At 34.3% G+C, this 20,148-nt stretch overlaps 2 protein-coding genes across 8 annotated transcripts in view; both read left to right on the plus strand.

Annotated features, from left to right (window-relative positions):
* The first annotated feature begins 2,659 nt into the window (after window positions 1-2,659).
* Window positions 2,660-17,254, plus strand: scly (selenocysteine lyase). Of its 7 annotated transcripts, none has more exons than XM_073953044.1 (14): window positions 2,660-2,742; window positions 3,411-3,530; window positions 3,635-3,744; window positions 4,941-5,041; window positions 6,380-6,563; window positions 7,369-7,496; window positions 10,956-11,117; window positions 11,207-11,313; window positions 11,436-11,472; window positions 11,609-11,692; window positions 11,798-11,900; window positions 13,258-13,333; window positions 13,749-13,833; window positions 13,926-14,671. In XM_073953044.1, the coding sequence occupies exons 2-14, from the start codon at window positions 3,424-3,426 to the stop codon at window positions 14,136-14,138; spliced, it is 1,497 nt and encodes a 498-aa protein (XP_073809145.1). In that variant the 5' UTR covers window positions 2,660-2,742; window positions 3,411-3,423; the 3' UTR covers window positions 14,139-14,671. The 7 variants fall into 7 exon arrangements, with proteins under 7 accessions (XP_073809145.1, XP_073809147.1, XP_073809146.1 ...); XM_073953046.1 differs by having other exon boundaries at window positions 7,395-7,496; XM_073953045.1 differs by having other exon boundaries at window positions 2,660-2,733.
* A 231-nt stretch (window positions 17,255-17,485) lies between these two features.
* The window catches only part of espnla (espin like a), a 48,820-nt gene continuing 46,157 nt past the window's right edge, over window positions 17,486-20,148 (plus strand). The window contains exon 1 of the mRNA XM_073954139.1: window positions 17,486-20,084. The gene's annotated coding sequence lies outside the window, so the exon portion shown is untranslated. The remainder of the gene's footprint in view (window positions 20,085-20,148) is intronic.

The following is a 20,148-nucleotide window of genomic DNA, read 5'->3' on the forward strand; positions in this document are numbered from 1 at the left end:
TGTGTGTGTGTGTGTGTGTGTGTGTGTGTGCGTGCGTGCGTGCGTGCGTGCGTGTGTGTGTGTGTGTGTTTATTTTTAGAAATAATATTTGGAAATAATATTTTAAAAATATATTATTTAGCTCACAATTAAGACTTTTCCCAGAATTTCTTCTATCATTATTCGACACTTAGATCACACATTTTTGAATTCTTTCTTGAAATTCAATATTAATCTTTCTTTTGAAGAATGTCTAATTACATGAAATTCTGAATTACTAAATGAAGTCTTTTTTTTTTATTCTTGTAGTGAAAACAGACTTCCATAAAAAGTATAAACTTACGAATTTCATTAAATTGGTTGTTAAATCATATTAGTTATTATTTATTTATTTATTTTACAAATAATGTATTAGGCTATTCATTATTTGCTCTAGTTTTAGCAGAATCCAGGCGTGATGAAACAATTTGTCATGTTACATACATTTACAGACTGTGGTTATGTGAGTGTGAATACTATGTCAACGTGAATATTGTGAGACTGACTAAAAACTAATAACAGAAGTTTGCTGATATTTGTGAGCATATGAGGGCCTTTTGCTAGTTGTAACTTTAATATAAAACTTCTTTTTATTTATTTTTTCAAAGCAGAATTTAATAACACACATTTAATCTTTAAATATACAAATTGGTCCATATAAAATAACTTACGTTTTTACTATGTATTGCTTTGTTTTCCTCCTAAGAAAGTGATTTTCTTTTTTAAAATGGTTTGTAATTTTATAATTGTGACAAAAAATCACTATATATGAATGCATTGGTACTTTCCTTTTTTAAAGAAAACTGTGGCCTGAAATTCATTATTTTTTATTATGTAAATTAATAAACATTTAAGTAAATGATGTACCGAACATAACTGAGAAAATTATGAAAAAAAAAACACTTACAGAAACAGGAATAAAAACTGTAACAGGAATGTGTGTGTGTTTGTGTATGCATGCTTGTGTCAGAGAGAATCCTGTATGTGCTATGTGTGAGAGAGAGAAAGAGGAATATCTGTGTTAAAAGGACGGGCTTTGTAGGTCTTAACACTGAAGAAGATGGAAAGAAAGAATACAACAGAACCGTTAGAGAGAGGAATAAAGAGAGGGTTGCTCATTCCTCTGCAGTATGCCATGTGAGTGTTTTTGGCTCCTACAGTACATAGTATGGGTCTTCTCTATCTATTTTAACATAATAATACAATAATAACATTACTTGTCCACAAACCACTAATAATTTGATTGCTAAAAGCAATTAACTTAACAAAAAACAATTTCCCTAACCTTTCCTAAAAAGCTTGACCCAGTTTGACCCAGACATATTTTTCAATTTTCATGTTACAACCTGTGACTGGCCTTGAGGGTTTCATAAAATAATGTCCTCAAATAAGTAGCAAAAGGATGTCTTCACTGGTCAAACAAACTGTTGACTGTCAGTGGCAAAATTGTCATTTTTTGAGAAAACTATTATTTTAAATATCTTACAACTTCAGCAAACATAATGTGGAAATCAGGTGAAAAATATAATAAAAACTAATATTCATACTACTAAGTAAATACTTCAGAAGATGCTTCACACTCTTGGTGTTACTCCTTCCTGTTACTCTTCAAATACGTAACAGGACTGAATTTTTAGCATAAAATTTGCAATTAAATGCCATTTAGCCACATGCATGCTGTACATGCTAATAGCTTAAAGAAATTCAGGCAATTTTCATGATTTGCCAAATATGTGAATTAGCTATTGTGGTTATAGGCTAGGGTAAAAATGGAAAATATATATCTATAAATATATATATATATATATATATATATATATATATATATATATATATATAAATATATATATATATGCCTTAGACAAAAAAGGGCACTGATATATAAGAGGACTGATTAAAAATTGTGTGTATAAATGTATTTGAGGCAAATATGAGATATAGAGTTACACAACAATCTAAGATTTTAATAATTATATTTTACTGTGAACTGCAGTGTTAGAGACTGGGGACAAGCGAAAAATTTCAGTGTTTTAGGTCGTTTTTAATGAATTAAATTTGTAGTTCTGACGGTAAAGGACACTTTGCTTAATAATAATAACAAGAATGTTTGAGTTACTTTTCTTGCATATGTATACATATTTAGTCCTGGGGAGAGAAAAGGCACTCATTCGGTGAAATAGCTCATGAATAAATCAGTGTAACGTTTATTGTTCACATCATTTATAGAATTAAAAGAAAATCAATTACTACCTACCAATGTCAAGCTATATGTGCTTCATTTTATCCATTAGTATATATTCCCTTAGTTACTAACCATATCGTAGACTATTTGAACGATACTTCCATCCTCACTGGCCTCAAAGTAACTTAACAAAATTACAAGCGCTACTACGAAGAAGGCTCTTAACTTATGAATATTAATTACGTGACGTTCAGCTAGCGGAAGTAGACTATCGAATTAGAAACGCGGAACCCTGAAGGCTTGGCTTATTAGCATTACTACTCAGGACACGACTGGACGCCTTTTCACGTTTATCAAGCAACGTCACCGCGATCTGATTAATAATTCACGAGGCAAGCCTTCGCTATAGTAAAAAGAAAGTGGGACAGTGTGAAAAGAGGAGGGGTTTGTTTTAGTCGTGCGTTTCCGGTTCACAGTATGGCGTGCTGCCGTGCAACTGTGAATCATTGACAGGACAGACATACGCTAAAAGAGTAAGAAAGGTCAGTAAACTAGCAGTAAAATTATATAGGTTTATCACTAAAGTTAGTTATCTCAGCTAACTGTAAAGCGACTGTAAAGGCCATTTTGCTTGTCGGGGTTTGCTCGCATAATGTTAGACAACAGAACAAGTCTCCACGCTCAGTGAATCACATGCATGAATCAAAGTTAGAGATTTTAATAAAGTACATAGAATTTTAAAAGCTTATAGTTATAGCAGTGGCTGGCTTAAATCAAGACATAATTATATGTGTGACCCAGCAAACCTTACAGACTGCATTATTCCGTTATGGTTTAACTTTGAAGCCAAGGTTAACATAAACATTAAAACGTTCTCCCATTTCAAACCTTTATGAGTTTTTCTTTCGTTCTGTTGAACAAAAAATGAAGGTGTTCAGAAGAATTTTTATAAACTTGTGGGCTCTGACATCCATAGTAAGGAATGGACGTCGATTGCTATGGGTTTCCAACATTGCACTAAATATCCTACATTGTATTATACACAAGAAGGAAACTTATAAAGATTTTTGTAAAAAGGGGAGGGTGGGTATACCATGACAGAATTTTAATTTCTTTGAGAATTGTCCCTTTAAATATGCTTTGTAAAATGATTTAATATTTCCCTGAATGTGTTTAGACTCATGTACAATATTTTGCCCTTTTTTATCAGTGTAATCCAGATCATGGCTGAAAAGTTTGACCCACCTATAACCTTGAGTCATAATTTCCCCTCATTACATCACTGGGATTCTCACCTGGATCATCATGCTGTGGCTGATGGACCAGATAGGTAATGAATATGCCAATACAGTCCTATTCTGAACATGAAGTCATCCAAATATGATCTTCCACATGTTTCAGAATGCAATTAATCGAATAACTGTTTTGCTGCAGAATATATATGGATTACAACGCCACCACACCAGCCGATCCAGAGGTGATCAGGGTTGTTACTGATGCTTTAATGGATGCGTGGGGAAATCCCAGCAGTAACTACCTTCCAGGTATGAAGCTGTACAACGTTATTCACATTTAAATAATCCCCGAAAAATAAATGGGATTTGTTCCCCCTCGCATTGATCAAAGATTAGAGTGGAGGGGTAATTCAATTCAATTCAGCTTTATTTGTATAGCGCTTTTACAATGTAGATTGTGTCAAAGCAGCTTCACATAAATGGTCATAGTAACTGGAACAGTGTGGTTCAGTAACTGGAACAGTGTGGTTCAGGTTTTAGTGTTTAAGTTCAGTTCAGTTCAGTTTAGCTCAGTTCAGTGTGATTTAATCATTACTGAGAGTTCAAACACTGAAGAGCAAATTCATCGATGCGTAGCTCTACCAATCCTGAACCATGCGAGGCAGTGGCGACAGCGGAGAGGGAAAAAAAACTTCACCTGATGGGAGTGAAGAAAAAAAACCTTGAGAGAACCAGACTCAGTTGGGCACGACCATTTTAATTTCTCCGCTGGCCAAAAGTCTTGTGCAGAACTTCATTCGCCGTGGTTTATGCTGGAAGATGGCCTCAGCGAAGACTCGTCTGTCCCTGGAGCGTCGCTGGAATCAGACACATGTTCTCCACTCCCCACGACCATCAGCGCAGCAGCAGCTCAGGATATGGCCTGGTCCCGGATATGGAATCCTTGGGATCATCACGTCGCTGGTCTTGGATCCAATCAGTGACTCCGCCTAATCTGAGGACCTCGGGATGAGTATCCCCAGGTGAAAATAGAGAATAAAGAGAATAATTAGCGTAGCTGCTGTTCATAGTGTATATAAGCAAGATGCAGAAGCCAGTGTGGAACCCGCTAGGTGATGCATTGAGTGTATGCTTTACTAAACAGATAGGTCTTTAATCTAGTTTTGAACTGGGAGAGTGTGTCTTAGCCTCGGACATTACCAGGAAGGCTATTCCAGAGTGTAGGAGCCATGAAAGAGAAGGCTCGACCTCCTTTACTTGATTTTGCTATTCTAGGTACTACCAGAAGCCCTGAATTTTGAGATCTTAAGGAGCGAGTTGGTTCGTAGCGAGACAGAAGGTTGGTTAGATAAACAGGAGCTAGATTATTTAGAGCTTTATAGGTGAGAAGTAATATTTTAAATTCAATACGAAATTTAACAGGCAGCCAGTGTAAGGAGGGTAAAATTGGGGTAATCTATCCCTTAAACAATATTTAAAATAGTTTTCCACTGATCTCTGATTAGGTTTGAAAGCCAGAGACATCATCTACCATTCGAGAGATGCCATTGCTAGGATGGTCGGTGGAAAAGCAGCAGACATTATTTTTACTTCAGGAGGAACTGAGGTGAGTCATGAAAATGAGCTTGTTTTTTGTTGTTGTAAAAGATAAAATAGAGCATCCCATTTGTTGATAACTATATAAATATTCCCTGTGTAAGGCAGTCAGTTTATTGACATTTAAGAATGTTTAGCCAAATAAACATTTATGAAACATAAAAGATTATTATGCTCTACTTTAATGACAAGGCTATGTACATTACTTGTTTCTGAGAAAAGTAAAAGCAGTCACAGCAGCAATCGTTCTCCTGTATGTCATGTTTAAAGTTCATGGCACACCCAACTTGGGTATTAAAAGTTTCCCAGTAGTAAATATGTTTTAAGAAGTCGTTAACATCCGATTAAAGACTGGGAAACTTATATTTGCAATAATTCCTTTCTATAGCATGTGAAGGCAGCAATAAAACAGGAGCGTCCAAACCTGTTCCTGGAGAGCCACTGACCTGCAGAGTTATGGTGGGTTCAGGTCATGACAGACAGATATTTATGAATTGAAAGCACATGAATGCAAACACACAATGTTAAAGTTACAAGTGGAAAACTCCCAGAGATTCCGAATTGTGGCTGTCAGTGAAAAAAAAGAACATGTTGCATACCATGGATAGTTTTAGCTTGATTTTCATTGCTTTATCACATTTATGAAATCGTGCTTCACCACACTCAAACCTGAGCGCAAGTATTATGTTTTTAACAGTGTCAAAACATTCTTTTCAGTTTTATATGTCATATTGAATGCCAAGATAAGGCTTATTTCCTTTAAAACATTGCTTAATGTGAAACAGAATATTTAAATACAAGCTATTTACATGTCATTTTGACCCCTAATATAGAGTATTGTAATGCCTCCTCTGACAAAACAGATGCTGTTGCTCACAGATCAGCATAAAACAAAGATCAGTCCATACAGTTTTCCTGTATTTCTTTCATCTGTGTGTATTCACAAACATTAACCCAATAAAAAAAAAAAAAAAAACAATAATCTAGCAAAAACTGCTAGATTTATTATACTTGAAATACAGTAATAGACTAAACAAAAGAGAAAGGTTGTTTCTTGATGAGTCTTACTGCGTGTCAATTTTGACGATTGTCATATAGTCTGATATTACAGCAACTCTAATCTTACAGTGACATGGGGATCATATTTGTAAAGTCTAACAAACTACAGTTGTAAGTACTATTAAAAAGTGCAGAGTTTAGGCCCAGCTTTACCCTTCAAGCAGTAGTCCAAATGGAGCATTACACTTATGTTGAGAGGTGCATTGGATTTACATAATTGAGTTATGTAAAGGGGCCTTTATGGAATGCCACTTAAACTTTATTTAGCTCTCTGTTTCTGAACTTTCAGGCCAATAATCTGGTGTTTCACACAGCGGTTGAGCACTTCAAGAAGAGCATGATTTCAGCAGAGGGAAGCACCTCAAGCAAGCAAACAAATGGAAGAGGCTCTCTACCTCATGTCATCATCTCCAACGTGGAGCACGACTCCATCAAACTCACAGCTGAAAACTTGTTAAAAGAGGGCAAAGCAGGTCAGCAGGACTGGGTTCACTGTATAAAAGTTTGGTTGTGTCCAAAAAATGTATACTCTATACCTCTAGTGCAGGTACTTATTTTGTTAATTAATTATTCCAGAAAAAAGGGTTCTTCTATAAAGAATGAGTGTAATCTGGATGTACTGCATTCACCATATTTTCATAACCATGTGATCTACTAGTGTCAGTTAAGTTGCTTCACTGCCAATCACAAATCCTCTTCTTTGACCTAGCAAAATGTCTATCATACGCATACCCCAAAATCTCTCCAGATATAATAAATAACCGGTGCACTTTTTGTGTTCTGTTTACTGTGAATTTGGGCATACAAATTGGCTCTTCGCATATTGATTTCTGCTTATTATATTGAATAGAAGTATACGTTTTGGATGCAGTCATTGTTTTGTTTTTTGAAGATTTAGCTTTAGGTTACTACTATATAGAGGAATTGTGCATTCAATTATGTTGCTATTTGTGTTAAAGGGATTGTTCTGGAGATTGAAAATTTTCTCTCCATTTACTATCTTTCATACGTTTCTTTCTTTTGTTGAATACAAAACAATCAAAACAAGCCATCTTTCCAAAGTAGGAAGAAAAGATACAATTGAAGTCAATGGCTATTTTTTTCCAACATTGTTCAGTATCAGATATGTGTTTAACAGATAAAAGAAACTCAAACAGGTTTAAATTAAGTAAATGATGACAGATTTTTCATTTTTGGTTGAACTATCCCTTTGATACCGTTTGAATGAAAGCAAAAGTGTTGGTGGTCTGATTGGAGCTGTTTGGATTCTTGTTGTAGATGTCACATTTGTGCCCGTTTCCAAGGTGACAGCACGGGTGGAGGTGGAGGACGTCATTGCAGCAATTCGTCCAACCACCTGTTTGGTGTCAATCATGCTGGCCAATAATGAGACGGGGATTATTATGGTGAGCTTGTTGTAAATATGATAAGAGTTTAAATAATGTATCAAACCACTTTATAGTTAATGTCACATTCATGTGTTTGGAACAAAGATTAATTGCAAGTGTGAAATTGCTTTTATACAATATTTCATGGTTTCTCAGAGTCATGAGTCCATATCAGAATTTTCATCACTGTCAAAGTTCCAGATAGGTTGGTTATAACAAAACTGTTTTTAAATAAACATGCATAACAAATCAACAACAACAACACATTAAAATATATTATTTTTTTAAAAGTATTTACATTTCAGACATCATAGTTTCAAGGCCTTGAAACTATGGCGACAGATCAGTCTCAATAATAACACATTTGCTTTCATAAAATTCATAAATGCACAATACAATTCATAAATCCACAACTCCAATTTGTAAATTCAAAACACAATTCATGAATCCACAACTCATTTAAGACACAAATCCACAACTCATTTAAAACACAATTCATAAATCCACAACTCATTTAAGACACAATTCATAAATCCACAACTCATTTAAAACGCAATTCATGAATCCACAACTCATTTAAGACACAATTCATAAATCCATAACTCATTTAAAACGCAATTCATGAATCCACAACTCATTTAAAACACAATTCATAAATCCATAACTCATTTAAGACACAATTCATAAATCCATAACTCATTTAAAACACAATTCATAAATCCACAACTCATTTAAAACACAATTCATAAATCCACAACTCATTTAAGACACAATTCATAAATCCACAACTCATTTAAAACGCAATTCATAAATCCATAACTCATTTAAAACGCAATTCATGAATCCACAACTCATTTAAAACACAATTCATAAATCCATAACTCATTTAAGACACAATTCATAAATCCATAACTCATTTAAAACACAATTCATAAATCCACAACTCATTTAAAACACAATTCATAAATCCACAACTCATTTAAGACACAATTCATAAATCCATAACTCATTTAAAACACAATTCATAAATCCACAACTCATTTAAGACACAATTCATAAATCCATAACTCATTTAAAACACAATTCATAAATCCACAAGCCATTTAAGACACAATTCATAAATCCATAACTCATTTAAGACACAATTCATAAATCCACAACTCATTTAAAACGCAATTCATAAATCCATAACTCATTTAAGACACAATTCATAAATCCATAACTCATTTAAAACGCAATTCATGAATCCACAACTCATTTAAAACACAATTCATAAATCCATAACTCATTTAAGACACAATTCATAAATCCATAACTCATTTAAAACACAATTCATAAATCCACAACTCATTTAAAACACAATTCATAAATCCACAACTCATTTAAGACACAATTCATAAATCCATAACTCATTTAAAACACAATTCATAAATCCACAACTCATTTAAGACACAATTCATAAATCCATAACTCATTTAAAACACAATTCATGAATCCACAAGTCATTTAAGACACAATTTATAAATCCATAACTCATTTAAAACACAATTCATAAATCCACAACTCATTTAAGACACAATTCATAAATCCATAACTCATTTAAAACACAATTCATAAATCCACAACTCATTTAAAACACAATTCATAAATCCACAACTCATTTAAAACACAATTCATAAATCCATAACTCATTTAAGACACAATTCATAAATCCATAACTCATTTAAAACACAATTCATAAATCCATAACTCATTTAAAACACAATTCATAAATCCACAACTAATTTAAAACACAATTCATGAATCCATAACTCATTTAAAACACAATTCATAAATCCACAACTCATTTAAAACACAATTCATAAATCCACAACTCATTTAAAACACAATTCATAAATCCATAACTCATTTAAGACACAATTCATAAATCCATAACTCATTTAAAACACAATTCATAAATCCATAACTCATTTAAAACACAATTCATGAATCCACAACTCATTTAAAACACAATTCATAAATCCACAACTCATTTAAAACACAATTCATAAATCCATAACTCATTTAAAACACAATTCATAAATCCATAACTCATTTAAGACACAATTCATAAATCCACTACTTCAATTCGTAAATTCACAACACAATACATAAATTCAAAACACAATTCATATATCCACAACTCCAGTTTATAAATCCACAACTGCAATTTGCAAATTAAAAACATTATCCATAAATCCACAACTCTAATTTGTAAATTCAAAGCATAATTCATAAATCCACAACTCCAATTAATAAATTCAGAACACAATTCGAAAAATCCACAACTCCAATTTGCAAATTTAAAACACGATTCATAAATTCAAAACACAATTCATAAATTCACAACTCCAATTCATAAATATAAAACACAATTAATAAATTTAAAACACAATTCATAAATTCAAAACAAAGTTCATAAATCCACAACTCCAATTCATACATTTAAAACACAAATTGTAAATTCAAAACACAATTCGTAAATTCAAAGGTAAAAAGCAAAAAATAAATGCCAAATTTTCACACATTTGCATCTTACATAAATGCATTTAAAATGTTTACACATTTATGTATATATTAAGTTCTTGGATTACTTTTTTGGATTAATTTTATTGATAAAATTACTTATTTTATCAATATTTCAGAGACCACATTTGAATATTACTAGTATTGAATTTAACAAATTTTTATTAAAGTTCTTGAAAAACATGACTTTTTAATGGTCAGTTTTACAAAATTACCCAGACATTTTCAACGTATATATTAAATGTAAGTGAAATGTTAGATACAGTAAGGATTTTCTTGGAGAGATGTGTGGGAGTATAAATTACAAAGGGGTTTGATTTAAAACTAATAGTTTTTCAAAAAGTTCTTGAAGGACCTTGAATCTGCTATTAGTGAAAGTGTGGGAACTCTGCAAACAGTTTTGTCCTGGATTAGAGCAAAGGTATTTGTCATCTTTGAAAAAAAATCATCCTGGAAACTGTCATACTCATCCAAATGCTCACTGTGATGAAGATGACCATCACCAAGCTTGATTGTAACAAATATCATCAACCATCACAGCAACATCATACAGGAAAATTTAAAATCTCACCTTAGCTTTCATTTTGGACCATCGCTGAAGAGACATTAAAAACTAAAAATACTTATATTCATTTATCATCATACAAAATCCACACTTTTAATCAATCACACACACACACACTTAAAGGAAATGGAGGTTGTTTCAGATCAATTCTGTCTGGGTCTGGATCCAGATCAGAGCCCAGACTTTTAAGAGTCATTGCAGTCGTTTAAAAAGGTGATGTTAATTAAGAGAAATCGACATTGTAGACACATTTTAGCAAGTTATTTTTTGCTCTGCTAATGAAATAGTTTTTTTTTTCTACTACGATTTGGCACTCAAAATAATCAACAAGATTCTACTTTCAACAGCCAATTAAGGACATTTGTCAGAGAGTCAATGAAGTAAACAAACAAAGGGCGGCATCAGCTCCCAGAATCCTCCTGCACACGGATGCAGCCCAGGCCATCGGAAAGATACGAGTGGATGCACATGAGCTGGGAGTAGACTACCTTACCATCGTAGGCCACAAGGTAAGTAATAGGAGAAGCTGTTGATATATCAACTCTCTCTCCAAGTGAAGAAAATTAGAGATCACAATCCTGTTGATTGTGTGTTCCAGTTTTATGGCCCTCGAACCGGTGCTTTGTTTGTGAATGATCCTGGAAAAAGCACCCCAGTTTACCCTATGTTCTTTGGAGGAGGACAAGAACGCAACTTTAGACCAGGGTATGACATGGCTTATTGTGACAAGGTTTCATGTATGAGTTGATGAATAATTAAGAGCAGAATTAAAATGAGTATGATACTGACTCTGAAATTAATACTCTTGTTTTTTCTGTATGTCTCAGAACTGAGAACACCGCAATGATAGCAGGTCTGGGAAAGGTAAAAACATCTATTAATGGATGACATTTGCATTGTTTTATATTCTATAAAAGATGTTTAATAGTAAAATGATTCATTTATACATTAGCAGTGTTTGTACATTCAAAATAGTTTTAAGTAATTATTTTTTTTTTAGGCTGCAGAATTGGTGAGCTTAAATCTGGCTGAATATGAAACCCATTTCTTGGAAATTAGATGTTATCTAGAGCAGAAGCTACTTGTAAGTCTGGTTTCTGCCTTATTTTAGCAAACATTTCAGCTGACAATAATTTAGCCTAGCTAGTTGTAATAATTTTTTTTTTAATTTTCCATTTTCAACTTCTAGGCTGTCTTTGGAAAAGATAAGATTCATTTTAACAGCCATTTTCCTGGTTCAAACAATTTGCCCAACACATGCAATTTATCCATTTTGGGAAGGGGACTTCAAGGTGAGTGGGTGTCAGTTTTCCACATAGATATTTACATTAGATGTCACATACGCTGTTGTTGTCTATGGGCATAGATATCTACATTAGATGTTGCCTACGCTGTTGTTGTCTATTAGCATAGATCTTTACAGTAGATGTCGCCTACCCTGTTGTTGTCTATTGAAAGAAATGCATCAATAGAGCTGCCATTTTAGTACAGGGTAGGGCTCCTTTGAAATGAATGCAAGACCAAGGTGCGGTGGAGGACTGTGGCCATCCAGAGCCAGAGATATACACATATATGCATATATCTATGATCAGGAGCTTTCCCTGTGGTCATTATGCAATATATTTTTTTAATTACAAAAATGATAATTTTACATAATTTTTCTACATGGATGGATAAGTGACCACACGGGCATTCCTGACAAAGAGCGAGTGTTTGTGTGCATGGAAATGTACTATCCACCCTCCCTGTCAAATTTGCTGTAATCTATGTCCTGAAACACACACCCTTTCTTGCTTTCACTTCTAATGCTAACGGAGGGAGTGATTCATTTGTGAATGAATCTCTGTTATGTGAACCATCGACACTCCTGTGTCTCAGTGTGCACATCCACCTTTCTGAAAAAATGGTATAACATTTGTAATATTCAATAATTTAGGGTGGATGGTATGGACATTGAGGCACAGGCAGTTATCAGGCACCTGTATAAGTTTCTTCGAAAACTAGCCGTTACTTCACTTAGTTGACATTAATACAAGTTTCTAGCACCGCAGCATCTTGTCATATTTTAATTACATTGTTTGCTGATTTTATTCAACAAAACTAGCTTAAGGCTAGAATTAAGTGGATGTTGGAACTACTTTGCCTTATGGTCAGTGCAGTAAGTGACTATATTATCATCAATAATGTTACATGTTTAGCACAAGTTCGTAACATAAAAATGATAAACAATGAAATCTTACCCACGAAATGTTTTGCCTTTATCCTTGTTTTCTTTATGTGCTCGTTACACCTGTACACATCGCAAAAGTTCAGCATCTTCAGATTGTCTTTTTTCTTGACTAGTGCGGTTAAATGACTTTTGTCCTGGGAGCACTGTACAAATGTGGCAGCGATATTGACGCATTCTCAGAGTATGCGATATCTAGTGTATATATCTATACATTTTACAGTATTGCAATCTATCTTTGACTGTTTGTGAATGGAATATATTTGTACATCCTGAGTGTACATTGCAAACCCAAATATATAGTGCACATATTTACATTTTCTTTCTCTCTCACATGTTGGACAGAAGTAGGTCAGGTCTTGACCCTGTAGATTTGTAAAACTCCAGTGCATAATTGATGTGACCGTTCCCCCCTGCCGTAGGGCGCAGAGTGCTGTCCACCTGTAGGAGGTTGTTGGCCAGTGTGGGTGCCGCCTGCCACTCAGACAGAGGAGATCAGTAAGTCATCTGTATTTACTGTGTCAAAATGAGGTCAAAAGCATTTGGTTTTGGTATGAAAGACAGGTATGAATTTTTACCAGTTTTATCAAATCTAATGCTTTTTGCACCACTAAAAGATATATTTAAGTGTTGAAATCAAAAAGGCAATCCAGATGAATTAGGTTTAAATTATATAAGACAGGTTATAACTGCTTCTACAAATGTAGTTTTAGTAATTTTGCAATTGACAGGATAAACTATTGAATGTAAAGTTCAACCAGAATTGAAAAATATAAAAAGCCTTTTATTTACTCCCAATTGTCAACCCTCCCATTTTTCTCAGCATTCTGCCGTATTTTTCAGTCTATCTCTTTATCCTCCTGTAAAGATATTTTCCTGTATTTCTCCCATATTTTCAATCCTTCTTTGAAAGTGTGGCTATAAACTTTAAAGAGCTGATCTTCCCTATACGCAACCCATACCGCCGAACCATCAGTGGACACCCCTTGCTTTTAAATGTGAGTCTGTTCTGTGCTTTTATTTTATTTAGGCAGGAAAACACTTTGAAATAAATATAAAAACATCGCGATTCCCTTCCTTTTTAATTCAGGTGCCGACACCCCTCCCATGCTATCCTCAACACAAGCAGACGTTTCCCAAACAAATTTTGTACACATGTTTTGAAGTGGAGCGAAAGTCTGGGTTTTGGGTGTCTTGGTGTTTTTTTTTTTCAAAGACAACAAATTTTGATCTAAATAAGCATAGAAAGTTAGATAAGCCATCAAATGCATTTATTTTAACGTTATATGTGTGCAGTGCCTAATTTGTTATTTGTGAGGTCCCGGAACAGATCGGGGTCAGATTTCAGAGGTGGTTATGGTGGGCATATCCCTCATGTTCACATCCCAATGTTGACGGTTATGCTCAGTATATCATTCTAAGTCCTTTTTTCAGTAGAACAATGAAGAAGATTTTTAGATGAAGCTATGGTACTTGGTTATTCCAAAAAACATCAACTGTTACCTCTACTAGAGCCAAAAATCAGAACAAAGAACAAAATTCATATATGTGGCTTCTGATTGGTCTGCATATATTTAGAGCATTATTATATTTAAACAACAACCTTAGGAAATATAGTCCTGAACACCGATGGCTGTCTGTAGTGGTGAGTAATGTGACACTGTACAGTACACCGTATTCACAGCACTTAACTTTTTCTATATTTTATGTTACAGCCTTATTCCAAAATGTGTTAAGTTCATAATTTTTTTCTAAAAACTCTACAAACAGTACCCTATAATTACTATGCAAAATAATAATGTTTGAAATATCTGCAAATGTAAAAAAAAAAAAGTTTTTTATGTGAAATTATGTGTACATAAATATTCACAGCCTTTGCTCAATGCTTTTTTGAAGCACCTTTGACACCAAGTCCAGCCTCAAGAGTCTAGAGTGTAAGTCTACAAGCTTGGCACACCTGTTTCTTGCATTCTTCTTTGCAGTACATCTCAAGTATTGTCTTCATCTGGTTGGATGGGGAGCGTTGGTGCACTTTCATTTTTTGAAATCTCTGTGTGCTCAGGGTCATTGTCTTGTTGAAATATGAACTGCCCACCCAGTCTGAGGTCCAAGGTGCTCTGGAGCAGGTTTTCATCAAGGATGTCTCTGTACATTCCTGCGTTCATCTTACTCTTAATATTCCAATTCCTGCTGCTAAAAACATGCCTGCTTCATGATGCTGCCCGCCATCTTTCACTATGGGGATGGTATTGACAAACTCTTGAGGGGCTGTCATGTACCTTTTACAGAGGGAGTGGCTTTTGTGTGGCCACTCTTTCATATAGGTCTGGTACCCTTCCCCAGAGACAATACTTTCTCTGAGGTCTACAGAAAATTCTAGCTTGGACTTCATTGCTTGGCTTTTGCTCTGACATGCACTGATAATATCTGTGTGACCTTATAAAACAGGCGTGTTCCAGGCAGTTTACCATGTGTGGACTTCAATAAATGTTATATATTTATTTATTTTTTTGTCATTTTGTGAAGATTTCAAACTAATTTTGAAAATGTCTAGAATTTTAAACCACCAATTTAATTAATTTAATTATGTATGTCAGGTGCAAACTCATGATCTGATACTGTTTGTTTACAATGGTTTGTTGTACTTTAAAGTTTTTTTTTTTATCATTATAGTTATCATTCTTTGAGTGAACAGTTTTTGACAGTTGATTTGGCTTAAAAACAACCAAACCTTCAATTTCATATTTTCTCTAAGTATTTTCTTGAATAAACCTTGATGTTCTTCACAAGATGGTTTGAAGTTTTACTTAATCCTTTTTGTGGTCATTTTGTCATGTGCTCTCAATTTCTTAGACCATCTCATATTCTTCTAAGCTGTGGGATTCCATTTGATGTGGCCACCAATGCTCTGAGGATCAGTGTGGGTAGAAGTACGTCTCGTGAAGATGTGGACCTTGTCGTAGAGGATCTGCGAGACACTGTAGAGCAGCTGGAGAGAATGAACTAGCATCTTTTGTTTCCTGAGGTGTGGATGTTGCACACATCTATACATTTATTGATACTGAACTCTAACCAAAATGTTTTATTAAACGTTTTATTTTGTATCCTTGCACATAGATGAGATAGTGTGTCATGAGCTTAGGCTTCGTGTTTCAGGGTCATCACCAGGTTGCACTATATGGATTTAAAAGCTATTTATTCATCAGAATATGATACGGATACAATGTTGGAACTGCAGGGAATTAATTTGCTTACTTTAGCTTATGTAAAAAAAACAGCTTGCTTGTAGGGGTGTGCAGTCTGTATCTTTTGTGATAATATTTTCATAACTGTTATTTTAAGAGCACACACTTTTAATGTGTCATGTTGCTTGTTGGAATGCATTTTAAATGTCTCAAATATTTGAGTTTGGGGATATAAAATGCCATTTAAGCTTTTATATTTAGCCATTTTTATCATAAGCCATAGTTAATATAACTAGTAAAGGTCTGTACACACTGAATTTCAGATTTTTTTTTTTCCTACGTAAATCTCTAAACAAAATAGTAAAACAGAAACTTTGCACACCAGTGCATATTAATTAATCTGTTGTGGAAAAAAAAAAACTGAAAACAATTCAGAAGTCAAACAGGGAATATAAAAAAGAAAGAGGAAATCTTGTGTTCATCCAATCCACTGCATGGAGAGCAAGGAGAGTAATTATCCCAAAATGCAAAGTTTATATCAGGTAGTCAGTGGCATTTTGATACTTTACTTGTGATAAAGGAGTCATATAACAGAAATTCCCCTGAACAAATCCTGAACGGAGACTTCCGATCAAAGATTGAACTTGTTTTTTAACATGCAAATATTTCAGATTCAGTGTACAGTTAACCTTAACAGTTGTTTTTTCCAGAATTAGAATTGCTCGTCATTGCTAATATGTCTTGAGTTGGACAAATTGTTGGTTAAATTTAAACAACACAATCTAACTTTTTTTTTAAATGCAACTGGTAAGTTGGTAAATGCATCTACAGTAGTTGCAAACTGAGCTCACTGTAAGGCAGTAAATATGACTCAATGCAATCATTTCTGTGACTGCTGTGAAATACCCAAATCACAGCACAAAAGATGTAAATCTCTAGTGAGCAGTTAACCACACTAAAAGAAGTTTTGCAATTATTGCACACCCCTATATGTGTATGACTGTTGCTTTAGTTAATGTAATTTCAGGTTGGGGTCCTTTTTACAAGGGATTTTTAGGGATGTGTTTAAAGGGATAGTTCAAACAAAAATGAAAATTCTGTCATCACTTTCACACTTGTAGGTCGATTGTTTTGTACCGAAACAGGAATTAAAATTGTTAGTTTATTTTTGTTCCTGGTGCAGTTCACTTTTACACGGCAAAGATTCTAAATGGACCAAAATAGTTAAAACAAGTCACGTGCAAGTGAGAGACCTCACATTGGTCAGAGTTTCAGGACCTAAATTTTCAGTCCCATGAATTCAAAACATTATTACGTCATTATACGTCATTATTTGCAGTCAGATCATAATGCAGATCAATCTTTGTTTCGAGATGTCAGTGCAGAAATTATCACAACAATAGGACTAATACATATATTATATATTTATATATTATAAAAGCTTAAAATATGGAAAAATTGTCAGATGGTAATTTATGTCTATTTTTCTAACATATAAACAGCACTTAGTTTGAAATGCTTTCACTTTTGTTTTCGACATGAAATGCACATTTACCAGTAGGAATGACACCCCGCCCTACACATAGGTCTCTCTTCATGTAGCTGCATATATGGTTATTACACAACCATGATACACTGTGATATAGCCTGGTTCATTGGAACGTTTTGCTTTTTCAGTGTAATCAATCCACTCCAGATTTTGTTTCAATCGAGCCGAGACCCCCTCATTCAGGCGATCTCGGACCGATTGATTTGGTGCTGATTTGAGCACGATTGCGGAATTCACATATGCCAAACGAACCACACTAACTGGGCAAACGAGACAGGTTTCGAAACAAATGTCTAAGTGTGAAAGCACCTTTCACCTGTACCAAAACAGTCGAAGTATTTTTTTTTCTGTTGAACACAAAAGGTTTTTTGAAGAATGTTTGAAACTGCCACAACTGAATAGCATGAACTTCATATCTAAATTTGGCATAAATTGCAATGGAAACCTTTACTGAATAAATTTTAACGTGCGCATCAAAAAAGTTATGTGATTTTTGTTATAACTGGCACACATAGTCTCAGAAATAAAGGTACAAAATATTTCACTGTGGTGGTAGCTTATCAAAATGTACACTGTCGTACTGTACCTTGTTTGTACAGTAAACAATGTTTACTGTTGTATCTTTAAGGTGCTGTGAGGTACATATTTGTCCTTTTTGGGTATTATTATGTACCTTTAAATACCTGTAAGGAACCAAAATGTTGCTTTCCACCCCAGTGACAGATTTTGTACCATTATTTCTGAGAGTCTAGCCAGTTTATACAACGCAATGATAATTAGTTTTTTCCTTATGAACTGGGGCATGAGATGGCATTCATGAACAAACTAGCAGAACAACCAAATTGCGTAACATCTGAAATCTCTTTTTAGCATTATTATCCCAAAGTGCAGCCTCACGCCTCAAAAAGCCAACACACATTCATTGTGTTTCAGCTTCGTATGCTAAGGTGCAAGCAATTTATTATAAAAGAAAAAGACTCGCAGTGGCTTCTCCTGTCTCGGCAAATTCCATTTTCTTTTGGATATTTGGCACCAGCTTATCAGGACTTATTGGATGGAAACAGTGTTTTTTCAGTCTTGTGCAAAAGTTTAATTCTCATCATTAGAAAAATAACAATTGACTTTCATACAATAGTTGTAGGATTTTTTTTTTTCCTACATTAGATGTCAGAGGTTACTGGGGTCTGTTCTTCATATGTGGATTACTCAATTAGCTGGATTTGGTTATTGACAATTTGACACGAATAAATATAAATATAAGTTAAATATAAGTTTCAAATATATATAAATACAACTTATGGAATCCACACTCTGAAAAAAAAGTACAAAAATTGTCACGAGGTGGTTCTGGACTTTTTAGATACCAACGCATACTATTTTAGGATGCCGACCCAGTTTTATTACAATTTGTTTATGATAATAGACATGCACAATATTTGTATTTTTTTTAAAGAATAATAATTGATGCTGTTATACACATGTTTTAACAGCTAATATGATGGTGATTTGATGCTTTTTTGATACTGTACTTTTACCAATATCAAAATGCTTTTTTAGATGCAGAATTAATTTTAACAGCCAGTTATTATGTCGATTAAGAAACCGAGGCTATTATAAGAAAGAAAATTCACTCTAAAAGTAAAACTAAATAAATAGCTAAATACTCTTGCCACATGAAAGTTTAAAGCCTGTTGCCCACAACAAAGGTGAAACGTTACTGCATGTCAGATCATGATTTCGAGGATTGATAGATCTGTCCTTCACAACACATGCAGCGATCTTAGATCAGTTTATCCAGACATTTTAAATCTGATTTGCTAACTTGTTTGAAGAACCAAATTAGCCAGAGATCAGTTATCAAGATCAAAAGATCCAGGATCTGCCAAATCATCTTAGATCATTTAAACGAGGTATAAAGAATGGTCCCCTGGTCTCCAGCGTTCTTCAAAATATCTCCTTTTGTGCTGAACAGAAAATGCAAACTGGTTTAGAACAAGCAAAGGGTATTAAACTTGACAGAATTTTCATTTTTGGATGAACTACCTCTAAGTATTATGGTCATAATGCCATTTATGAAATAAATTGCTGTATTTATGCTGTAAATATGTGTACCCTATGCGTCTTGCGGGCTACTCTTTGTTACATTGTGATGTGACAGAGCGTGCCTTTTCAGAAAGAAGCCGAGGTATCTGTTACCAATCCAACAAAGCTTCCACAACATTATTAAAAGAGAGCTAAATGGACACTCTTTAACTTCAGAGTGCTGATCTGATCTTTCCAATTCATTAAAGTTCATATGCTCCAACCAAACGGCCCTGTTCTAATTTCTTGTCCTCTTTCCAGACAAACTCTTGGCCATTCAGACAGAAATGAATATTTAACAGGTTGAAAATGAGGCTCACTGTAATCTCTAATCACATGCCACATGCATGCACACGTTTTAGTAGGTCTCCAGAGGCCAGTTCTCTCATTACCCCGGGTGTCTGCTGCCAGGGGCTAGGGCAACCATATGCAGGTTGGTAAAGCGAGCACAGAGGCCACGGCTGGGCCATCATGAGCACTGGTGCATTGTGACGTCT

Source organism: Danio rerio, chromosome 6 (assembly GCF_049306965.1).
Source record: "Danio rerio strain Tuebingen ecotype United States chromosome 6, GRCz12tu, whole genome shotgun sequence".
NCBI classification, from domain to species: domain Eukaryota; kingdom Metazoa; phylum Chordata; class Actinopteri; order Cypriniformes; family Danionidae; genus Danio; species Danio rerio.

Excerpts from the sequence above, each read along its gene's own strand:
- scly (XM_073953044.1), top strand. The coding sequence starts at position 3,424 with ATGGCTGAAAAGTTTGACCCACCTATAACCTTGAGTCATAATTTCCCC. Across the intron at positions 3,745-4,940 it reads CAGCAGTAACTACCTTCCAG|GTTTGAAAGCCAGAGACATC; the intron begins GTATGAAGCTGT and ends ATCTCTGATTAG. Across the intron at positions 11,901-13,257 it reads TTTGGGAAGGGGACTTCAAG|GGCGCAGAGTGCTGTCCACC; the intron begins GTGAGTGGGTGT and ends CCCCTGCCGTAG.